This window comes from Ciona robusta, chromosome 4 (genome assembly GCF_009617815.1).
Source record: "Ciona robusta chromosome 4, ASM961781v2".
In the NCBI taxonomy this organism is placed as follows: Eukaryota; Metazoa; Chordata; class Ascidiacea; order Phlebobranchia; family Cionidae; genus Ciona; species Ciona robusta.
Window position 1 is genome coordinate 1581211 of NC_143238.1, and position 23956 is coordinate 1605166.

The 23956-nt window shown below is 36.8% G+C and overlaps 5 protein-coding genes and 1 long non-coding RNA gene across 8 annotated transcripts; 4 read left to right on the plus strand and 2 right to left on the minus strand.

Annotated features, from left to right (window-relative positions):
• Nucleotides 1-6224: 6224 nt before the first annotated feature.
• On the minus strand, nt 6225-11264 carry LOC149736411 (uncharacterized). 2 transcript variants are annotated; one of them, XM_089876894.1, is made up of 9 exons: nt 10895-11264; nt 10384-10484; nt 10024-10147; nt 9568-9700; nt 9116-9356; nt 8488-8638; nt 8104-8271; nt 7604-7770; nt 6225-7378 (listed from the first exon to the last, which is right to left on the minus strand). In XM_089876894.1, the coding sequence occupies exons 2-9, from the start codon at nt 10478-10480 to the stop codon at nt 7254-7256; spliced, it is 1206 nt and encodes a 401-aa protein (XP_089733020.1). In that variant the 5' UTR covers nt 10481-10484; nt 10895-11264; the 3' UTR covers nt 6225-7253. The 2 variants fall into 2 exon arrangements, with proteins under 2 accessions (XP_089733020.1, XP_089733021.1); XM_089876895.1 differs by lacking the exon at nt 10895-11264 and having other exon boundaries at nt 10384-10872.
• A 145-nt stretch (nt 11265-11409) lies between these two features.
• Nucleotides 11410-14576, plus strand: LOC149736412 (sperm-associated antigen 8-like). The gene is made up of 5 exons (XM_089876904.1): nt 11410-11670; nt 12627-12850; nt 13512-13626; nt 13911-13973; nt 14372-14576. Exons 1-5 carry the CDS (start codon nt 11590-11592, stop codon nt 14492-14494), a joined length of 606 nt encoding a protein of 201 aa, XP_089733030.1. The 5' UTR covers nt 11410-11589; the 3' UTR covers nt 14495-14576.
• LOC149736413 (elongator complex protein 4-like) lies at nt 14492-16622 on the minus strand. Its single transcript, XM_089876897.1, has 4 exons — nt 16414-16622; nt 15738-16067; nt 15104-15447; nt 14492-14785 (listed from the first exon to the last, which is right to left on the minus strand). The coding sequence occupies exons 1-4, from the start codon at nt 16620-16622 to the stop codon at nt 14571-14573; spliced, it is 1098 nt and encodes a 365-aa protein (XP_089733023.1). The 3' UTR covers nt 14492-14570.
• A 1350-nt stretch (nt 16623-17972) lies between these two features.
• Nucleotides 17973-19075, plus strand: LOC149736414 (uncharacterized). Its single transcript, XM_089876902.1, has 3 exons — nt 17973-18311; nt 18427-18662; nt 18773-19075. The coding sequence occupies exons 1-3, from the start codon at nt 18041-18043 to the stop codon at nt 18962-18964; spliced, it is 699 nt and encodes a 232-aa protein (XP_089733028.1). The 5' UTR covers nt 17973-18040; the 3' UTR covers nt 18965-19075.
• Nucleotides 19076-19996: 921 nt separating this feature from the next.
• LOC149736415 (uncharacterized) lies at nt 19997-21975 on the plus strand. The gene is made up of 3 exons (XM_089876901.1): nt 19997-20511; nt 21141-21376; nt 21705-21975. The coding sequence occupies exons 1-3, from the start codon at nt 20238-20240 to the stop codon at nt 21894-21896; spliced, it is 702 nt and encodes a 233-aa protein (XP_089733027.1). The 5' UTR covers nt 19997-20237; the 3' UTR covers nt 21897-21975.
• Nucleotides 21976-22808: 833 nt separating this feature from the next.
• Nucleotides 22809-23567, plus strand: LOC149736416 (uncharacterized). Of its 2 annotated transcripts, XR_016384930.1 has the most exons (3): nt 22979-23192; nt 23260-23321; nt 23500-23567. It is a non-coding gene; the product is annotated as an uncharacterized LOC149736416 (long non-coding RNA). The 2 variants fall into 2 exon arrangements; XR_016384929.1 differs by having other exon boundaries at nt 22809-23192; nt 23260-23567.
• The last annotated feature ends 389 nt before the right edge of the window (nt 23568-23956 follow it).

Here is a 23956-nt window from a genome sequence, read left to right on the forward strand (position 1 = left end):
GTTTTGCTGGTCACTGCTCAGCGCGTTCAAGTGCACGGTTGCTTAATTGGACAGGTGCAAATGAGACACTACGTATCAAGCTTTTAACTATACACCTCATTCGCAAGATGAATCCGTATTAATCTTAAAATCACCCACAAATTAAGCTACGAACTCGAACTTAAAATTGAACCATGTGTGAGGTATCGGTTTCGGGAGGCGGAAATGTTGTTTGTTCGGTAGACTGGTGGACCCACACGGAAACCTGGTTTGACTACCGGCTTTGTTTATTGATTGTACGGTTGCGTCCGTTAGTGATGATTAAACGGTTTAACCAGGGCGAAGGTGCGACAGAATGATGGATTCAGTCTAGTCATTTGCGAAGATAGCAAAAAGGCCAAGTGCGGTTAGTGAGCGCAGGCAACACATGAACTATAATTGGAGATCTTTGCCGCTTTTTAAATCGAAAGCGAACAGTTTAGCTAAAGAATCACTTATCGGGCGTTGAACTGGAATTGAGCGCCGCGTCTGTTAATAAACACGCTGTCAGCTGGTGATTCCTGGAGAATGTCTGGCACAGAAACCGCTAATAAGCGTAAGCTACCGGGACCAGTCGATTTCTCAGGACTATATTGCGAGGTAAACACGGTGAGGCGGTCACAGCGAGAACACCCTCGGGCGAAGGATAATAGAAGTGCATCTCTCGATGATACAAACAAGACAAACCGTCTGTAACAACTGACTTCGGAGAAACATTAAAATGGCGATTTTTTCTAATTCTTTCAATGTCACGAATAAACATCGGCTGGCAACGTTTCTGGAAAGAGCGGAAATACAAACGAGCTATTTATATTCGGTGGAATACACTGTATTTCAAAAAGCAATAGGAATGTGAATCAACAATACCATTTCCTTGAAGCCGAATGCGCGCCCAAAAATAGAAAAGCGAAAGATTTAATCATGATTCAGTATTCGGATCGGCGCACCGAGGAGGCTCACATTGAATTGGTGGACCGCAAATTGCAGCTGAACTGAAATGTTCATATGAAATCAAGCAAAGGCGTGGGGGTGGAAAGTGCTTTGCCGCCTCCACAGTCTTAATGCATAATTCAGGAGTTTTAAAACTGTCCGGCTTGGATGTCCAACCCAATCGGGTTAGAAGAAAACACCCTGACATTATCCTCGTTTGCTGCAACTTATAACAAGCAGCCAGTGTCCGAAATAACAAGGTCCGTGGTGAGAAAGTCACATTCGGAGATAAAAGTCTTGCGAATAAACGATCTCTATTTTGAGCTACGTCGATTATCGGAATTAGCCGATCTTGAAACCACGCACGTCACGATTATATACATTTGCGATGTAGCTAAAATTGTGTGGCCTATATCAAGGACATAAATTTACAGTACAAACGACCCCCGAAGGATCTTTCAGCTCTGTTAAATACGGTTTAGTGATTATGGTATTGGTATATCAAATCACACACTGGGTGATGGCATGCATTATCCAAACACTTGGCAACTAAATCTCGAAGGCAATTAATCGATCACGATATCTGGCTGGGAATTTTAGCACCACTTCCTTAAAACGATCCGCTGGAAACGACGTTCGCGTCCACTTGTGCTTGAAGTGAAATCAAATCGAATTTAACGTCACCACAAACACTTATTGGGGCCGATCGAACCGGTCTATTCCGGCCTTGGAACTATTTTTCCATTCGACCGTGGGAAAGCATCACCTAGAAGTTTGATGATCTTCATAACTCCCGGGAGAGCATAGCAACGCCACCTCACGCCTTAAACGTTTTAACAAGTAAGTAAACTGTGATCCAGAGGTGACGTCACCACCTACCACCATCGCACGTTTAGATCGTATTTCTGATCGTGTACAAAGACGTTTGGAACTGTATAAGGGTGAGTTAAACTGCTGCGAAATTACGGTATTCGGTGATTCAAAAGCATTATGTGACACTATATATGTAGTGTGCATGGTACGTACCGACCATAGACTGCTGGTTTTAGTTGACGAGTGAGAACTCCTACCGACATGAATGACAGTGTAAACTAAACATTAAATAATATATTATATGACAAGAATCAAAGCATTCGACTTGTATTACACTTTAACGCTGTTATATTCACATACCTTACACCTAAATTGAACGAAGTGACATCGACATTACATGCGAAAAACCAACTTAGAAGTAAGAAAGTAATATTGGATCTGAACGGATAATATATTACTTACTACTTAGGTAAGAATTTCAGGTTATCATAATTTGCGATTTTTCACGGGGCGATTTGGCCAGTACGCAACATCCACATAGAAATTATTTGCGCAAGCAGAACAGGACAGACCGCATGTAGCCATAGGCTATTTGCACTCACGACACGAATTTTGCATTAAGAAGTATTGGCTTACCGGTATGGGTGGTTTAACGTTCGCTTATTGAAAATCATGGGAATGTGTTGTCGTACCTCGCATACATACAACCTCTTATTACTAGAATGGACAATCTGTCACTGGACACGATCACTCAACGATAAATAGATTTTTTGATCGATGGGTCTTAATGAAATTTTGCACTATTGTGTTGGGCCAATAAAATGTTTAAGTTATGAACTCGCTGTCGGTAGCGCAAACGAGAAGGCAGTGGCTTAACGGTTCGGAGGGTAGCGCTAAACAAATACATTCCGCCCGAGACTGTTTTTATAGGACTAGCTATGCCTGAGTATGCTATTGATTAAACTCGAGATTCGACCGTCCTTGCCTGGTCTCTAAGGCACTGTACGTGGCGGGAAACTGAGCGTAAGTATTTCCCAACTCGTATAATGTAGGCTAAGCATACAATGCACGAAATCTAGAGTTAGATAACGGAATTGCGAACCGAGATGAGCTTTTTTAACTATGGGAGAACAAATAGATTTCTGTCGGCTTCAGTTCGTGGGCTGCCGTGTAGGACTAAGGCAAACACTTCTAACAGACTACGTAATGAACTAACTGAGGCGGATGATCTGCGCTAAAATGAACCTGGAAGGCGAACGACTGCGCTGGGTGGAGTAAACAGACGACGAGAGGTGGAAAAACGACTCGAGCGCGAGTTTTTCGCCTGGCGAAGCAGAAAGCGGTTCAATCCCGCGAGAGAAACAGCGCACTTGACGTTCGCTTAGTTAATAGTGCGACTCGTGAAAAGGCGGGATGCCGCTTATTCCGTTGCTGATTCAAACGAACACGCCACTTGCGGTTTTAATTCCACCCGTGCCTTTGTTCCTAGAAAGATCAATGTGACATGAGAGCTGTAAAACGAAATGTTTAAATGACTTAAAAACCAACGGACGAAACATTTCGCTCATAATATGCAACGGTATGTTGGAACTACCATACGAAAGATTTATCGAGAAATCTAGTCAACAACAAATCGCTCTTTTAAAAGGCGGGTTTTCTACTAAAGAGAAATTTCGGCGGGAAGTGGACCTCTCTAGGTTAGATGTGATAAGAAAAATCTTGGCAGGTGGCAACCGCTAGCGTCGGTGCCAAGGAACACAGGGTACTCTCGCTATATACTGTACTTAAAACAGCCGAATCAAACCGGGTGGCATTTGTGTTGGTTTGAAACAGAACGAGCTCTGGTTGACCAGGCGCTGCAGAAAGCGAAGAATAAATTATAAAATATTTATCATATATGCGAAAATGAGCGCGTGTCAACTTGTAATTTTAACGTTCCATTCGCACCTTACTGCTGGTTCGATGCGAACACAGAAACAAAGAAACCATCTGGCCAATGCAGGCAGTTGAATGCCTGCGTTCATTCTTCCGTATCTGTCTGAAAAATGGGTCCTGATATTACGGACCGTTCACCACGGCCACTGAAAAGCACGCCACGACACTCACGGAAGTTAAAAATGGCGACGTGCCGAACCAGCACACACGCGGCATAACTCGCCTCTGACATCACATGTGAATTCATGCGGATCGACGACCAAAGTTGGAACACTTTGAAACCAACTCGCTTTATCTTTATTCATGCTGAACAGCGCAATTTCGACTTACCCGCTTTCGGTTTCTGACTGAGCTTAGAACGAATATAAAAGATGAACTTTTGTTCTCGAATACTGTTTTTATATACGAATACTGTTTTGCTTTGCACTAAACGTTTGGTTCGGCGGAAAATCGAAAAGAGATCGAAGAGCTCGGCGTGCGGATCACCGACAGACGAATCATAAATATTCATGACGTTAGCCGTTCGTCAAGTGCGCTCTGTTTACTTCGTCCTGCTCCATCACGTGACTCGTCTACGTCTATGGCGACTCGGGACAAACAAGGAACAGCTATCTCCTGTACGAGTTGATCAATAAATACGGCAGTGACCGGTCGCTCAAATCATGGTCTCTGTAAACCGTGTTGCGGCGGTCATAGCAAAATTACACAGCGTCCTGTACATGGTTATGTTTACCGCGATCGCATAATAAAACGGGTGAGCGGAGCGGATTATTTTCGCCAAAACAACAGTGGACTATTTATACGTGACAGGATTAGGAATGACGTCAAAACATTTGACACTCCTTAACATGATATGGATAGACATAAAACAGCATTGTGTACAAGTGAATAGACATGTGGTATTAATAGGTTAAATTTAAATAATAATTTAACAATACAGGTTTAATGGCAAATACTATCACATATTTAACCAAGTATATATATGTTATATGTATACATTCTTTCTTTCAGTAATCTATGAGAATGAGAAATTATACAATTTTAGTAAAACCAAACTCTACACTCTAGTATTATATGAGCTGTTACATATATAATACTTAACTTGGTTAACATAATCCATTTTAAAGTATATACTTATAAAACAAAACAACAGAATGTAAGTATCCAGCCTAGCAAGTTAAAAACTACAAGTTTTAATGAATAAAAGGAACTAGCCGTTTTTAAAAACAAAAACCATCAAAGCTGTTCCACTTGTTATATTGAAACTGAACCAAACATTTGTAAGCAAAATTTATGTAAACGAAATGTTACATACATTATAGTTAGGCAATAAGTATATGTATATATAAGTTTTGTGGAGATAGTATAACATGTATATGTGGCACAAATGGTGCAAAAGTATGGAATTAAGGAAGGTTGTACCAGATCCTGTATCTGAGTTTATTTGACAGCGCACAATGCTTGTTACACTACCTCATACTTGCCGAGTATTATCAAGGTTACTGAGTAAATATTTAACTGACTGTTTTCAATGCCACCGACTTGATAAATCATTAAAAAAGGTTTTGTGCCGAGACAAGTAATACCGCATAATAAACCTTTCAGACATAAATGAAAATGTGATTTCAAATAAAAGACATAAAAGCTTTACAACCGAGAGCATTGATGATAGAATGAGTCATGTACAGGGTGTTAGCATTGACCTTCTTATCACTATTAATGCACATAAAGGGAGGCACTATGTCTGATAATATAAGGCTGATACTGTGTTGGAGTGCATATACTTATACAGTAGATAATTTTATACTATTACACCCATCTATATTCGTTCCGAAGTGTTTTCAATAGTCAGATCCACAAGCCTTAACATGACTTACATTACACACTGGAAAATGTTTATTTAATGTCTGATGAACTAATGGTATTGTAATACGTATACACTATGTCAAAAATTGTAGCTAAAGCAACATTGTGAAATGAAAATAATTTCAATTCTTTAACAGTGCTGCTATACCATATGTAATTTGTTTAAAATTGACACACATTCTAAACCTGTCAATTTTACACTTAAAAATCAGAATATCTTTGGATTGACTAAATAGCGAAAAGTCCCTGATAGTGAAAAATGTATATATATGTCATTAAAGCCCAATTTTTATGTTTTTAAAGAAAATTTTTAGTATTAATACAGAAACAATAGTCTCCTGCAAGATTAAATATGTCACATATTATAGATAGTGTTGGTTTACCGAAAGCAAGTGTACAGTTATGATACTTATTAACTATAGGTAAATAACATTTGTAACTTAAATATTTAAAATATTGACAATGATCCTTTTATATATGTATCCGCTATCTAGTATAAACACTTTTTATACAAATAAAGAATTGTTAAGGCTACACCTTATTAACTTTATGAGCTTTCTATTTATAAAAGCTGTTATCTAAAATTCAAAGTAGAAAAAAGTTTAAACGTAAAAAAAGTTGCTTTGAACTAAAAAGAACAGCACTTACTGTTACTGAAATACCTTAGTTTTGACGTTGCTAGTTTAGTGGGTCAGTAGTCTAATTTTTAAAGCATGATTGAGCTATTGCAATGGCAATAGTTGCAGCAATGGACGTACGCTGCATTTTTATTAGCTTTGACAAGTAAACAACCCTACTACGTTCTGTTTGTGCAATGAATGAACTTTATCACTGAATTGCAAAATGCGCAATTTGTTTTTACTAAGGCCATAGAAATACTATAATAAAAAAGTTTTTTTAAAGAGTTTTTTTTTTAATTTCAAAGCATTGCAAAAACAAAAACACTTAATCACATTTTTGTATATCGAATTAAAGTAAACGAATATTTTTTGTATTTGTGCTCCATCGTCGTCCGTCCTTATACAGCTGACAAAAGTAATGGGGTTTAATTGACATATCGGTAACATTATGGCTTGGCGTGACTGGTATAACACAAATATCATTTTACCAAAGAGATTAAAACCAATCACTTTGATTTTAAACACCATAGGCGGATGCGATGAGTTTATATTTCATACACAACGAGCTACCAAACTGTGGGTTTCATATCAAACGAGTTCAAGACTGCGCCTGTCGAGCTACCATGCATGAAAACTGTTCAAATATAAGTCTTTTTATGTACGCCTCCGGACCACCAACTTGTGACCGATTACATGTGGTTCCTTGCCCTTGAAGCCACCACCCTCTTTAACCAATGAAATCAAAGTTAGTTTCAAACTTTCTATCCGCCAGTTACAAGGTAACCGCGCTAAACACATTGCCTTTTATTTCTAATCCATGCGGTTTGTCGTACCCTGGTCATACTTACATCTTTCGATTGACCAAGGCGAGCCCATCCGATGTATAGACAACATTACACTATTCAGCTCATCAGAAACCTAGCGGATAATTTGCAGCTATAGGAGGCCTTTACCGACAGACACTACAGCTTTTGAATCTGGCAATTAGTGTCGTGCAGAACAGTAACAGTATTACATACGGATGTGCTGTATTAAATCACTTATTTTTATTTTTTTATTCGTTTCAAACTTCTATATCATGACAAACTTCCGAATAGCAGCAATCAGCGACTGCATGTCGTCTGGATACAAATGGCCAATCGTACCAATGCGAAAACACTTTGCCGTTGATACTTGTCCAGGGTATATCACATGACCTGTAACAATATGTAGTGGGGTTGGGTGAGATGAGACATGCTTTAATTCTTATTTTGTGTCCCATTTGGTACCAAACAAAAATATTTTCCGAATTATATAACTGTCACCCACGACTTTAAAACTTTATTAGTTGTTTAAAACATGATCCGAATATACGGGATTTAGGTGCAAACTGCTTCTTAACTGGTGGGGTCTTGAATATAAGGATTTATTGCAAATCCTACCTGTACGGCTAAGCTTTTCATAGAAATTTTCAAACACAAACTTTGAGGTGGCTGGATAGTAAAACGATGTTATAATGTAACTTTGCGGATGTAAGTCGTGGTCTAAGAGAGTTTTAAAGCCCATGCTTTCCATACCAGATCTGATAATGGATGCATTCTCCGAGTACCTGTAGAACGCATTTAAGATGGCGAATCGAATTTCTAGTGGTTTTAAAATAGTTTTAGTATAGTAGTACACCTGTGAGGGTGTTAAATGAACATATGTGGACCAACCATTATATAATACGAAAGCCCGGCTTGAACTTTCGGACAAGACTTTAAAAAGACGTTTTATATAGTTGCAAGGTTGCAAGGTTATGGGCCATATAGTCACTAATTTCTTTTTCAACCTCCAACAAAATATACTGGCCATGGTCCGCTAGTTAAAGAGTTTGAATATGATCAGTTCGCAATAATGATGTGCAAATTATACTATAGAATCACAAGCAGAAACATTATACCGTTTCGATCGACCAAGAACGCCACCTTCTTCATGAAACTCAGTCAGTGCCTCCTTGAACGCAAGCATCGCATGAGTTGGTGGAGTGAACCGGAATTGGCCGGTATTATCCAGTACATCGACTTGTGCAGCAAGATCGAGAACAAGGGATCGACAGTTTCCATTTAGTCTAAATTTGAATGGTTTACAGGTTGCTTTTAAAAACTGGATTCAAAATTAAGGAATATAAAGATAGAAGGACATACATTTATACAGTTTTTTTTTAATTTCTTCACAAGCATATGTGATGATAGGGTTTTACCAATACACTATATAGACTCAATTACGTACATCCACATTATGAAAGTGATAGTTTTTTAGAGCAATCTCTATCTATACTACCTACTTGTTTAGTTTTGATTTCTTTGCGATTACGTAGGAAAACCCAGGTACTCCTTGAAGACATTTATTTGCGCTGCTTACCATAAAGTCTATGTTTGTCATTAACAAAGGAATAGCCCCGAAACTGCTCATAGCATCAACGAAAAAGGTTGAATCTAAATTTAAAAACAAAATTATATTCGGTATGCTAATTTTAAACATTTATAATATGAAGCATTGACACTGCTTGGCTTTAAAATCAAGCCTTTAATATCAAAAAGCCCTTTCATTCTATTTTCTCGTCCCATTTGGTATAGTAAACAGAGAACATTCAAAGAGTTATAAAACCATATCCATACGACTCACATATACCATTGTTAATTGTGTAAAACAGGATCAGGATATTTGAATATTATGTGCTAGAGGTGTCCCGTATTACCCCACCCTTATATACATAAACATCATAATGCATTTGGCATGTAGAGAAAAATGGAAGCACAAAACAGTACTACAGGCTATTTTATAAATTAAAACAAATACTGTGAATTTGCGAAAAACAGGAAAATACAAATCACAAATATATAGTTTGAGACTATAACGCTTGTTTGTTTATTGTTCCCCAATATAATATATAATTATGATACATAGGATACCTGGTAATCTTCTTTTCACAACTTCGCCGACTTCTTCTATTGGATTAATCACCCCAGTTGACGTTTCACAGTGAACCATTGCAACTCCTATAACGTTTTTACGAAGAGACAAAATATTATCCACCACAGACGGATCCACCATTTCCGTTTCCGGGAATGTAATTATCTCAGTCTGAACTCCCCATTTTGAGCAAATGCTCGCGATGCGCTTGCCATAAGAACCGTTCTCAAGAATAAGCACCTGGATGACAAATCTATTATAATATCTCATACTTTATTTTTTGTTTTTAACAAAAAACAACGCTCTTTTTTTAGAAAAGTATAAGGGTATAAGGTTTATATATATGATTATGTAAGTATATTCTTTGTTTACTATCAAAATCGGACGTTAAAGCAAACATGGACCATCTCACCCCACTCCGTTACAATATAGACAACATCAAACATTCTACCTTTCCCGGGATATTTGAAAATGCTGTAGCTACCGTTGCCTCGACGGCATATGTTCCGCTACCTTGAACGGGTACTGTCGTGAATTCATCTGTATTTGCACCAGCAACCTCCAATAACGACTGCCGAATAGATCTATAAACAAATATGATGTTTACCAGAATACCATTTGACTTAAATAATGATTGCAATTGCATTGCTGGTACACTTATGGTATTCAATAAGTGTTTCCCTAACCCATTTTGTGGGGTAATATATTAGATACCATTAGTATACCTATAAGTCCAAAAGGAAACTTATCACTGGTCCCTACCAAATGTGACGATATAAACGTACACCGTTTTACCCCAACATATTATAACTTTAATGGTGGAATTTGTTTCTGCCAAAACAAAATTATATAAAAAAAACTAAGGTATTATTTTATACACCATATAATTATGCACGATGGTATATACCTTACAATATTAACAAATTCGCTGTGCCTGGTTCCTACATCACGCAGCATAGCTTTCTTTACGCGCATGCTGACGTTGAGTGGGCCAGGAGTGAACAGCTTATCCTGGGTTACTGTAGCATTGTCTGCAATAAAGTCACATTGAATTATATGTATTAAACTGGTTTGCTAAACGATAAGCTAACCTGTAATGCAGTGACCACGGAAACAGTATTGTAGCCATTATTATGCCGTAATTTATATTGAAGCATTCATAACTATATAACTGTAGGCACAACGTTCATTAGGAATGGAAGAGGCCTTACACGTAGCCTGTTATGCATGGCTGCGAATATATAGTTTCCATTACCGTTACATATACCTGAAAATAATCTGTTCCCATTGATAAATGAAGTGACTGTTTTTGTTGAACAGAAATTTCTTCTTAAACTGCGATAAGCTGCTTGTAATACAGCCATCACTCTAAAAATGTGTGTTTATAAAAAAACACGTTATTATTTAAAGCAAATAGCCACTGTACTGATTGGAATTACTGCTATGTGCGTACGTCTCGACACCGCAGAACACTCCTATTTCTAGCACGGTGTAAACTGTTTTAGAAGTCAATGCTTACTTAAGCGACCAACCTAGCTAATCATTGACATACGTGCTGCGGTGTGTTCCGGTATTAGTGTGGTTTGACGTGAGCTTCATCGGTTTACGTCACATAATGTGCAAAGAGCAATAAGTCGCGAAGCGACCGGTGCACTTGCATCATGAAATGTAAACATCGCGTTTACCGCTAATGAAATCATATTGATTAATTGTATGTCTATGCATGTGTAGGGGGTGCGGTAATGTAGGGTTTAACAGTCGCGCCCATCTCAACGCACCGTGGCCGGGGTTGCAGTGGATCCGTTCACGCTTGCACCCATCTCAACTAAACGGCTCCATAACGCTAGGTCGACAATTAGCGGACAAACGAGTGGCATAAGGCTAGAGAGAAACGTGAGGACAGCAAGAGTGTAAGAGAGCTCCTACTGCCCAACCCAACACAGAAAATAGGAGGGCTTTTATAGCATGAAACACATGTGCGAAAGCAGTAACAGGAAAGAACGTTTCACACTGAAAAGTGGCGTCTGTTCGCCGAACTGGGCAGATAGTTTCCTGCCTTGATGGAAAAACGAAAGATGTGTCGCTCAATCATAAACACAGTTACGCCAGATGGAATAGTTACGCAACACGACTGTTTAATATTCGATATTTATGCATTAAGTTAATTTGGAAAACTATAATATATATCTGCGCTCGAAACACGCTCAATCGCCACACATGGATTGGCCACATATTAAAGATATTATTGTTAAATTATTTCTGTTCATTAATTCATACAGGAACAACAGTTTTTCGTCAAATTTATTATTTAGTCGACACAATGATATTAACGACAGGTCACCCCCTAATATTTGCCAACTAAAACGGGCAGTGGCGCCACCTATTTAGATATTTAATCATCGGGGTTACCATGACGATAGAAAAGCGAAATCGAAGTTTGTTGCCACTGTAAAGTCCACTAAAATAAAATAAAATGAGTTTGTTTGAAGGTAGGAATGAAATTCGATTCAACAATTCGGGTGGAAAATGTTTGTTGGAAAACTGGGTGGAAGAGGTAAGAATTTCGTTTTAATTAGGGACTGTAAATGACTAAATGTATATGTAATATACTTAAGATTTGTTATTTCTACTTATGTCTTTGTTAATTACTGTGCCAAAAACGTGGATAACATGCATAGTTAGGCTAGGTCATTTTTTTAAGAACAAAGAATCATACTGTTAATCCAAACCATAACCAGTTCAATGCTTGATTTGACTACTTGTTTGGGTGTGCCGCTGGTGACCAGTAAAAATTTTGGTTTCAAAATGTTCGTTATGTCTCTCTGATATAATTTAAAAAGTTCTTGGGCGAATAATAGGCGATCTTATCGAAAACTAACTTTGAAAGTGCGCGAAATCGTGCTGTGTCACTGTATTTTTTTACACATTATGATTTAAACAAAGGTTAGATTATTACGTTTTAAGTAATCTGTAAAGTATAAATCAAAGTCGCGCAAGTTCCAGTGACTCAGCATGTTTTCGTGCATTTTTAAAGTAATTATTCAATACGAATTCCCAAGTTTTTTAAAAAGTTATACAGCAAGTATCAGGGAGACGTAAGGAACATGTTGAGACCAAAATTTTCACTGGTCACCAGCGGCAGCATTACCCTCCAGCTCCATGTAATAGTCAGTTCACTTAACCATAGACACAAGACCTGGAGTGCCGGATCTTTGTAATTGTAAACATTGGGATCGAATTTGTTTTAAAAGAATCTAATTTATTCCTGCATCCCCTACATTCTAAAATGCTTTGTGGCTTATTGCTTAAACTAAGTTGTCGGCAATAAACTGTCTAAATTAAAGTTTTCATGCTTAGATTTAAAATGCTATTAAAAATTACTCCTGTCTTGACAAAGATACACTTATGGTAACTTACGGTGAAAACTAAGTGTATGAAATAGAGGCCACCTATGTTATAATGACCATTATTGGCCTGTCACACAAAGATAAATAAATGCCATTCATTCAGAGAGCAACTGCTTCTCTTGAGCCAACAGATGTGAACTCTGAATGCACGAGCAGTGCACAACTTCATAGGCACGGCCACAAAGGTTTACTCACACTTAGTCTTGATGCAAACGCTGAAAAGCTCACCACTGTGAGAGAATCTTATCAAAAACCAAAGTTTCCTGAAGTTCGAACTCGTGGAAAGAAGGAAGAGATGATAGAAAGAATGCTCTACAATAAAGTTGGGTAAGATGAATGTAAAGTTTTATTTTTAAATGGCAGGTTAATATTCGCTGCTATACTGTGTGTGTCTTTTTTCATACACCTGGTGTGTGCTTAGAAGTAATTACATGTGAAATTTAATGTGTGAATATTACATGCTAATGGTTTTAAATACAAGCACATTAACATAGTAGTACTTATAGTGCAAAGATAAACTGCGGTCACTGGGTTCAAAGTCACTGGGTTCAATGTTTTTAACCGGGTGAATTAAATTTAATTGTCTAAATAAAGTTGATTAAAAAACCCACTTCAACCAGAATGTTACATACACGGTAGCTCGCAAGCAGGCTCTAGGTGTATAAAACAAAACACCCGTTTTAAATGAACTGTCATTGCTCCGCCACATTAGTCTGGTTCTTGTCTCTAACCCAGAGGTAATGGGTTCAAGGCTTCTCGTTGATCCCCCCAAAAATAATCACCCACAAAATAACATACATGGTAGCTCATAAGCTGATACGAGGTGTATGAAACAACACCTCTGTTATAACAACTGTCGTCTTCAGGCCACACAAGGATAAAGTAAGATATATACAGACACATGGGGTAAAATAAGTTACATTCACTTAAGAAAGATGTCCAGGCCTGCCAAAATAATGAGTTAAAAACATGTTTTGTATTTGACTAGAGAGGAAACACACAGAGAATTCAACCCACCCCCACCACCTATGGAGTATGTTACAATAAAACAACAAGATTTCGACAAACCTGATTTCAAATCTACAGTACCTCCCCCAACAAAGGTAAATCTATTTTTATTTAAAAAAAGTTTTGTAAAAAATATAACACAGATTTGCCATCCAGATCCTTATTCAATTAAAAATGCATGTTAATAGTACACAACGACAAAAATAGAGATAAAGTTTACCTAATAGTGTTCCAATACCGAATCCCAGATTACAATAAATTTATTTTTTTGTTATCTAAATTAACTTGCAGTTTCATTAAACCCATTTTAACCCTATGGTAAAAAAGCTTAAATGGTTCTCATTCCAACTAATAGTCTAATATTGGGTTAATTCTACAGGACCACAATGTGAACACTGATCAGTGCGTAACTTACTGGTCAACGCACACAAACAAAATACATGTAAGTCTATTGCCTTGCTATTTCATTAAAAACTTACTTTGCCTTATTGCTTCATGGTTTATTGGCTTACTGAAAAAAAAAAAATGAATTAGTTGGTGCTGTCTAGCTAATACAATCATTTTTCCCGATATTTTGATTTATATGAGCTTTCAGCTGCGTACAAATTCAAAAATATTGCACAGAAAAAACAAAATTGTGTATTATTAGTTCAGAATTTATATAGTTGCTTTTTCAAATTGATCTATTTTGCAATGAAGTACTCGCCTAATATTTATGATTTCCAAAATTCCACTAATGATTTGCTGGTTTAAGTTCAAATATCCATTAAACGTGCGTGATATTGACTATCCATGGGAATTGCCAAATATACCTATTTTAAATATTTCTTAATTTTGTAGGGTGTTTCACAAGTAAAGACAAGAGATACACCTTTCAAAAAGAACACGGCATTTAGCAAGCCTATATCAGAATATCTTGACCAGACGAAACCACATGATGAAGAACAATACCCTAACATGTGAAGCACTTAACACTGCGGTTTTTATTTTTTTCGTAATGTCACTGTATTTTTGCGTCAATACAAATGTCTGTAGCAGATTAAAAGTCCAATTTTCTGTGCAGAGTGTTTGAATCGCAGGGTGACTTTTGCGTTTTACCATCACTTTCAGCTGCACCATCTGACATGTCAGGAGGCAGGTGTAAACATTTAATCTGAAACTTTGTTTTCTTGAGTTCAAAACCAAGGTCAAGAGATTGAGGAATGAAAGGAACAAGCGAGTTTAAACATGGAAGCTTCTTCAAACGAATCAAACCTAAAACAGGAATGAGTTAAATGTGTCATTTTGAAAAAGTGATATATTTTATGATATATAGGTAAAGCAATACATACATTCGTTTGAGCTACTATTTATTTAAAATTGAAAATTTGAAGTAAAAACTATTTTAAACTCTTATAAGACCTTCACCCATAATATTATATTTTAAATCGTTAAGGTATTGAATTTAAATAATAAGTAAATAAAGGGCTTAAATATAAATAATGAGTAAATAAACATTCAATTAAAAGCTTTATTTTAATTTGGGTATTTATATAAATAACTGTTATAAAATTTCATTCAATAATCAATTACCATGAAACTGACTGAACACAGGGTTCGTCTTTTCTTTAGAAAACGACTCCAGTTCAATTGAACAGTCAACCATATGCCTTATGACATTTACTTGGTGTGGTGTGTACAAGTGTGTTGGGACAGTAACCACGCATGTCATAAGTGAGTTACGAGCTAATGCTCTAAGTGCATGCAGGAACCTTGCAATACTAGATACATTATCCTCAGTGTTTTCACACCACAGTGGTGAACCGAGACCGGGAATCGCTGCTCTGATGATGTTTAGTTTTGTCTTTGCAACAATAGACTTTGGTGCAGTGTGTTGGATGTCGGATGCAATTGTATTCAGTTTGTTTAATGTTGACCTGAAAATAATAATGGGAAATATTACATTACAGTTTTATTTATTTTTTCTAAATTGTGTAATTCTGAAATAGAAAGAAAGTACAAATTTATATGTGAAAGTAGTCAAAGTACCAACTTTGACAAAACTTTACCATTTCAGAAAAATAACAAGAAAAACCTATGCAGAGTGCACTAACAGTCAACATTAATAAATTTAACCTTATTAAATATGAGTTAAAATCTATATGAAATATTAAAAAATCCTTTGTAGGAAAATAAAACTTTTTAGTCTGGGTTTCAGCCTACACACCTAAGCATGGTAGATACTGGAACCACAGTATCTTCTCTAATAAGTTTGTTTAAATTCAAAGTTGTGATCCCACAATGTTCGTAATCTATTTTATCCATAGTTCTGCTGATGTCATAGTAATGACCATATTTGGGTGGAGCATCCAGAGAGTTTGTAGCAGTAGAAAGATCACGATATCTGAAAGCAATCTTCATGTCATCTGTTTTAGAACCAGTCAAGATATCTTTGGTTACAGGTTTTGGCAACTGTGTCAAAATTTCTTCGTTTTTGTCTTCAAACGAGGCCACAAAAAGTGAGTGATTGCACATGACGCCTTCAGCAAGGTAATACCTAAAAAATATTGCCTCTCAATTTAACATAGATTTTGCACTAGCATTAGGCCTAGGTAATTTCTTTGTAATGGAAAAAAATTACCATGGAGAATTTATACCTTTGAATTTCCAAAAATTACGCATTTTTATTTATATGCAAGAAAATGTGTGCATAAATCAGTGATTATCAATACTGCAAAATAAAACATTATGAAATAAGCGTAACATTAAAAATTAATAATTCCCGCATGACCACACGAAATAATCTTTTTAAGACAAAATCCCTGCAAAAAAGTTACATTAAAATATTAACTTTCACACAAAATTCAAACTTTCAATAATCGACCAGGTAAAAAAGTGCTTACTTCAGAATAATTTTGGAAAATCTTCCGAACAGATCTTCTTCAACCATCATAATGCTTCCAACTGGCAATCCTCCACCAAGAACAACATCCAATGAAGGTATCCCGGTTGAAACAAGGAGCAAACCATTGTGTAGAGATGGATGAGTACCTGGGATTACAACACCACTTGCACCTTTACCAGACTTTTTCGTAAACGTTGTTCGCTTCATTACTGAAATAAAATTGTACTATCATTTCCTGAAAACATGTTTATATACGGACTCTGCTGAACACGAAAGACTTATTAAAGTATCGCAAAAATGATGTTACTACTAAATAACAAAACTCTTATTTTAAAATTCATTATACGAGTACAGTATGACACGTTTGTCATATTTTATTATTTCTCGTTGGTTTTTATTCTACTCGGGGGAATTCCACCTGTTAGAACTACATTTCATAGACACATTACAAATTGTTAAAGCAAGAGAGCCTACCCTTTATAAATGGCAACGTGCGCAACGAAAATATTGTTAAATGAAAGTGGATCTATATGGCAATATACGTCGCTGTATAGTCCTATTTAAAAGCGGTTTCTTTCTTATTCACATACAACGTAGATGTAGCTTTTTTAGTTCTGAGCATATTTGGGAAAAGAGGGTTCACACCAGCGCCAATGGCTGGCGATTCGAGAGAGTCTTGCGATTTTCTGACGTCACTTCCTTCATCGCTAGCGATACGAGGGACAGAAAATCGATTAGAAACAGTTTCTACTCTGCCGGTGATCGCTAGCGATGAACGGCTTTGGCGCGAAAAGTAACAATTTTCGCGTGAACTGTTTCGCTGTAAATTAAACCTTGGAGATAATTTTCGAGTAAATATGAATGTAAAAAGGAATATAGTTTGTTGCAGAAACATTATTTTATAAATTTACCGTGAAATTATTGAAAATAGCGTTTGTTAAGTTGTTTTGCAATTATTAAAGACCAACTTCAACAAAAATAAATAAAACAGTTCAATATTACACAGGTAGCACAGGCGTGTTTAATACACAATTACTTTGTAGAAAAAAGGTTAAATAAAACCAAACTATATATATATAGCAGATATAACATTAACCAATTACTTGACAAATTCGGCATAATTATTTTTAAAAGCCAATGTTTGCTAAACATAATTATATTACTTCCTGGGTATTTTCCTCTGTTTTTATCGCATATTTACGTTCAAACGACTAAATGAAATTTCCAACTTCCCGCAAAACAGAACGGAATGCCAGGCGATTTTACATTTGTGTGTAAATGCTTTGTTGGCAGACATATCGGCCGACAATCGCTCCTGACTTATACAGGTTTGACTTATATTATACAGCGTACTACATACACGATTCACAACTCTTACGTCATTATATTAAATAAACTGCACGACTGTAGGCGATAACGGTTGACATATAAATCAACATGTTAACTTATAAGGAAAGTTGCATAGCGTAAACAGGTTGCCCACAAGATCCTTATATGGCAACCTATTTTACGACCCGATCTTCTACTACCGTATAAGTTAATTTAAAAAGCTTCTTTCCATTATAAAAGAGATGATTCAGTTCAGGCAATACATGTTCTAGTGACTATAGTCCTTAGCTTGAACGATGACTTTTAAAGTTGTATTAATGCTGCTCGTAGCTTCATCAATAGTTGTTGCAACAGCTGAATATCTAGTTTGTAAATCTATCAATGAGGTCTTTTATTCAAGAGATATAAATACACCGCACAACTCAACAGGAATACGAGGACCGCCTGGTCGACCTGGAAAAAGGGGACCTACTGGCACGGTTGGGAATCCTGGACCAGTAGGTCCACCAGCAGCAGTCGACTGGGACAGAGTTGAAACACAAATTCATCAATTGGTCGAAAACTACAGTGAGTGTCTAATGAATATAAATAGTTTTTTTGGTTTATGTGAATTATTGTATTAATTTGCAGAAAGTAAATAAGAAATACAATGAAGTACGGGGCTTATTAACTATTTTTACAGCGAGGTGCTCAGGATTGATTTACCACGGTCGATGTATAAAGCTGATCTACACAGCTGGCTACGGAACTACAAAACAGGAATCGGAAAATACTTGCCATTTTTACAACGGTCAACTGATTGACATCAAAAGTAACGAAATGTACGACCTTGTCTACAACTACGTAAAAAATGCCTGGAATTCCTACGTGGACGTGAACCTTGATTACGTTCAAGTGTGGCTGGCTTCTACGTACGAGGTTGTTACTTTGTTTTAGTAATGAACAATATAATATTTCTAGTACCTTAGACTTTGAAGTACCCAGATAAGTTTCAGTAGGTATTGAATTATTCGATATTTTACTCACAGAACAACATGGTGAGAATGCGCAACGGGAGCAGTGGTTATGTGAATTGGTATTTAGGATATCCATCCTCCAATGTTGGCCACAACGTGTTAGCTACCACTGTTGCCATTAAACCCACAAGGACACGTATTGGAATGTTTAACATAAACCCAAGTTACAGTAGACCAGTTCCACTATGTGAGTTCCCACTGTAGTTGGTGAATATACTTACACCTCATGATGAACCTTTACTGTAAATATATACGATGTTAACAATTAACAGTAAAGGACCTGCTTCAATAAAAAAGTAACCGCTATTGGACAAATTTGCAAAACCTAGAGATAACCTAGGTAAAGTTTTAACTCTGTAAACCATGTCGGGTGTGAAAAAGTTAACCTGGAAACAAATCATTTAGCACGAGAATGCATCAATTCTTTATTTTACACACATCGTATATATGTATGTATGAGGCAAATGAAACCGAATTTTAGGCATTGCATTGACAGTATTTAAAATGAAAAAAAAATAAAAAAATAACCCAACTAATAAAAGCAAGTGCCACTTGTTTTTAGTAAAAATGAAGAAATAACGTAATTAAATAAACGGTAAACGTAGCATTATCACAGCGTTGGTAATTTAAAATGCATTGAACCATAAAATACTGAAGTGATTGATTACTTGATGGTGAAAACACAGTGCAAGAAAACAGCCCTTGCAAATTGAAGAGCTTGATATAGGTTATTGGTATTGCATCATTTCCTCCGTCAGTTACACCGAGGCTTCCCATCGCGACCGCGCACTTCGTTGAACAATAAAACGGCGCATTAACTTATAAGGAAAGTGGAACCGCCTAAACAACTAGAAACGAGTAAAATACCTCTGCGATTGCTCGTTTTTTAAATACGCAGTAGGCCTATACCATATAGGACGAAAGAGAGTGTAAATGTTCTAGTATATGAAAGGTAGCCGATCGGTATTATTTAAAATGTTTTCTTCCACATAATCTATTTGAGAAACATTAATCCTACCAATGAAACCTAGAGCTTGCTCGTTGCAGAAAGGAAGAAAGAACATAAACGGTAAACCATGGAATACTAGAACTGCTGTGGCTACGTTTACCACAGTGTCGGTAAATTAAAGTGCATTGAACTATAACATGGTCGGGCACGTGATTAGGCAGAACAATAAATCAGTCCAGCAAAGTAAATATAGCTTTATATATATTTCTATAGTATGGGAACGTTTCTCCCTTTGCTTGCGTCAGCATTATTGCTTTCTTATCGCACCCGCGCATTTTGGCGAACCAATGAAAAGGCGCATTAACTTATCAGGAAAGTGGAACCGCATAAACAACAACTAGGAACAAGCTAAAAATACCTCTGCAACTGCTTGTTTTTGGTTGACCGGGTACCATATAAGACGAAATAGAGTGCAAATGTTCGAGTATAAAACGGCAGCCGTTGCAGGAATTGGCTTACACTGGTAAAATGATAACTTCTACATTTGTGTTTTTGCTGCTCGTAGCTTCATCAATAGTTGTTGTAACAGCTGAATATCTAGTTTGTAAATCTATCAATGAGGTCTTTCATTCAAGAGATATCAATACACCGCACAACTCAACAGGAATACGAGGACCGCCTGGTCGACCTGGAAAAAGGGGACGTACTGGCACGGTTGGGAATCCTGGACCAGTAGGTCCACCAGCAGCAGTCGACTGGGACAGAGTTGAAACACAAGTTCGTCAATTGGTCGAAAACTACAGTGAGTATGTTAAGATAGCATAAATGAATGTAACTTAATTTATCCTCACGTTGCCGGAAAACGACAGTCGTTATAAAACGGGTGTTCATACACCTCGTGCCAGCTTACGAGTTACCATGTATGTTACTCTGTGCTGGATGATTATTTTTTTGTGGATTTTTTATTTTTTTTATGTGTAGTTGGTAACTTGGACAACCCATTAGTTATCGCAGCAATTGCCGTTAAGTGTCTTGCCCAAGGTTACACACGCCTATAGTGGTAACAATGACGAGCCTTGAACCCGTTACCTCTGGGTTAATTAAACTGTACTACGGCGCCGGACAGAACACAAGTAATTGTTAATACGTTTATATAGTAGGGTGGGGGAAGATGGGACACCTTTAGCACATATTATCCAAATATCCTGATCGTGTTTTAAACAAATAACAACGGTCTATGAAAGTCATGAGGACATAGTTTCATATTTCTTTGAATGTTTTTTGTTTACTACTAAATGGGACGTTAAAATATAGTTAAAAAGTGTTCTATCTTCCCCCATCCTACTGTATGAATTATCCTACTGCGGATTTGTGAAAAGTATACAAGGGGAATAGAAACAAGTACAATGCTGTAATTAATTATTTTTACAGCGAGATGCTCAGGATTGATTCACCACGGTCGATGTATAAAGCTGATCTACACAGCTGGCTACGGAACAACAAAACAAAAATCTGAAAATATTTGCCATTTCTACGACGGTCAACTGATTGACATCGAAAGTAAAGAAATGTACGACCTTGTCTACAATTACGTGAAAAATGCCTGGAATTCCTACGTGGACATGAACTATGACTTCGTTGATGTGTGGCTGGCTTCTACATATGAGGTTGTTACTTTTTCCAGGTCGACCAGGCGGTCATCGTATTTTAGTAATAAACAATATAAATTTTTTTATATAGTAGGTTGGGGGAAGATGGGAACCTTTAACACATATTATCTAAATATCCTGATCGTGTTTTAAACAATTAACAACGGCCTATGGGAGTCGTGAGGATAAGGTTTTATACTTATTTGTGTTCTTTGTTCACTACCAAATGTGACGGGAAATTAGAATAAAAAGGTGTCCCATCTTCCCCCACCCTACTACACCTAAGATTTTTAACTAGTCTGACACGTATTAGTAGGTATTGAATTATACGAAGTTTTACTCACAGAACAACATGGTGAGAATGCGCAACGGGAGCAGTGGTTATGTGGAGTGGTATCCGGGACATCCCAGGAACGAACCTGTTCGCAGCAGTTTAGCGATGGATGTTGCTACTAGACCTCCAAGGACACACAATGGAATGTTTGACGTTGATCCAAGTTACAGAAGACCAGTTCCACTATGTGTGTTTTCACTGTAGGTGGTGAATTTAGCTACAACTGCTGCTAAACCTTCATTGTAAATGGCTTTTCAAATAAAAAATAAAATAATAAAACCAACCACTTTTGAACGGGCTGCGGATATTTTAGTTATAGTAAGGTATAGATAACACACCTTTTTACTCTATTTTCTCGTCCCATTTGGTAGTAAACAAAGAACATTCAAATAGTTGTAAAACCTCACGACTCCCATAGACCGTTATTAGTTGTTTAAAACACGATCAGGATATTTGGATATTATGTGCTAAAGGTGTCCCATCTTCCCCCACCCTATACTATATATTTGCAACTCTGCAAACTATGTCGGGCGTAAGACATGTCACAGAAAGGTTGGTCTTATATAATTTTACAGGGAAAAACTGCAGTTAAACTGATACACTAGTAAAAGATGTTTCTTTCGAGCTGTAAAAATTACAGCGATACTAAACAATCGTAGAAACGTAGTTTACATAAGAAATACACACATTTAAATACATATTTAAAAAAATGAAAATTTCCCCAAAACACCCACAAAGTAACATATACTTGGAAACTCGTAAGCTGGCACGCGTATGAAACAGAACACCCGTGTTATAACGACTGTAGTTTTTCGGCCACGCGAGGATAAAGTAAGTTACCCCACCCTACTATATATATTAAAAAAAATATATGTAATAGGTGAAGATCTGACAACGATCACGAGGTTTAATAACATTCAAAGAATTATAAAACCGTATCCTCACAACTTCTATAGACCGTTGTTAATTGTTTAAAACACGATCAGGATATTTGGATATTATGTGCTAAAGGTGTCCCATCTTCCCCCTATACTAATGCCTTGTATGACCAAGCAATATATATTAACCACAAAATTTTATCAGGAGGAGCAAAGAAATGAAATCTATGTACAAACAATGTTTGCTTTCTTTAGTAATAAAGCAATACTGTGTATAACTATACCAAAACTGTCGCAAAGCCTAATGTAACATCTGGTAATGTAACATGCCTCATTCGTATCTAAGAGACTCTATATACACTACCCCGAAAATTTTGAACAATACATCTGAAAATTTAAATCGACAATTTTGCTGTTTCCCGTAACACTATATAGTCTTCGTTTAGCGCCAGTAAGGCTGTTCACTTGCATTAAGTCATAGAATAAAAAAGTCGTTATAACGACGTGTGCCAAATACGAGGATAAATGAATTTTACGCAGGCATACAAAAATATCGCAATGGAAGTCGTTTTACTGTTGGCTGTGATGTGCCTGTTGTTCGTTTCAGCACAGTCACTCCATGGTAACTTTTTTAAATATTAACCTTATTACCCTTACCAGAGCTTTTTTATATATTATACTATTTACAGTTATTGGATTTACCACACAGGCACCAGATTCGTTTGCACTAATCCGAACAGACAATGCTTTAGTAAGTAAACCTTTTAATTTATGAATGAGATTTATTCGACCGTATGCTTATACAGTCACCGAAATGTATATTTATGGTTGTAATGTTCCATACACCTTACATATTATGCCTGTGCCCTATGTTTTGTTGTTTACAGGGCTTTCGTATATAATATACAATTTGTTTAACTATTTTACAGGCGGAAAATTTATATGAAAATCTGTAATAGATTTGTGCCGTGCAAGAATAAAAAAAGTGCAATCGTAATCACTGCAGTGTATTTTTTTTGTTTTACGCAGCGATGACGACTGGTTAAATCAAAAGATTTCTGGAAAGAAATACCAAGAAACATTTAAAGAACTGCGGGGTAGGATGGGAACCGTTAGCACCTAAATCCCATATTTCCTGATCGTGTTTTGAACATTTAACAACACTATTGTAGAGCCACGGGGCTATACGGTTATATTATTCTGTAAATATTCTTTGTTTGCTAGCATATTAGACGAGAAAAGAGAATGATGCCCTATCTACTAACTTTGCCCTATCTTACCCCACCCCACTATAAATGCAAGGATAAAACTAGGATCTAGTCCGGTGAAATTTTGTATACACGTTTAGATCCATAACATGGCTCTAATGAGTAAATTGCCAGCGAC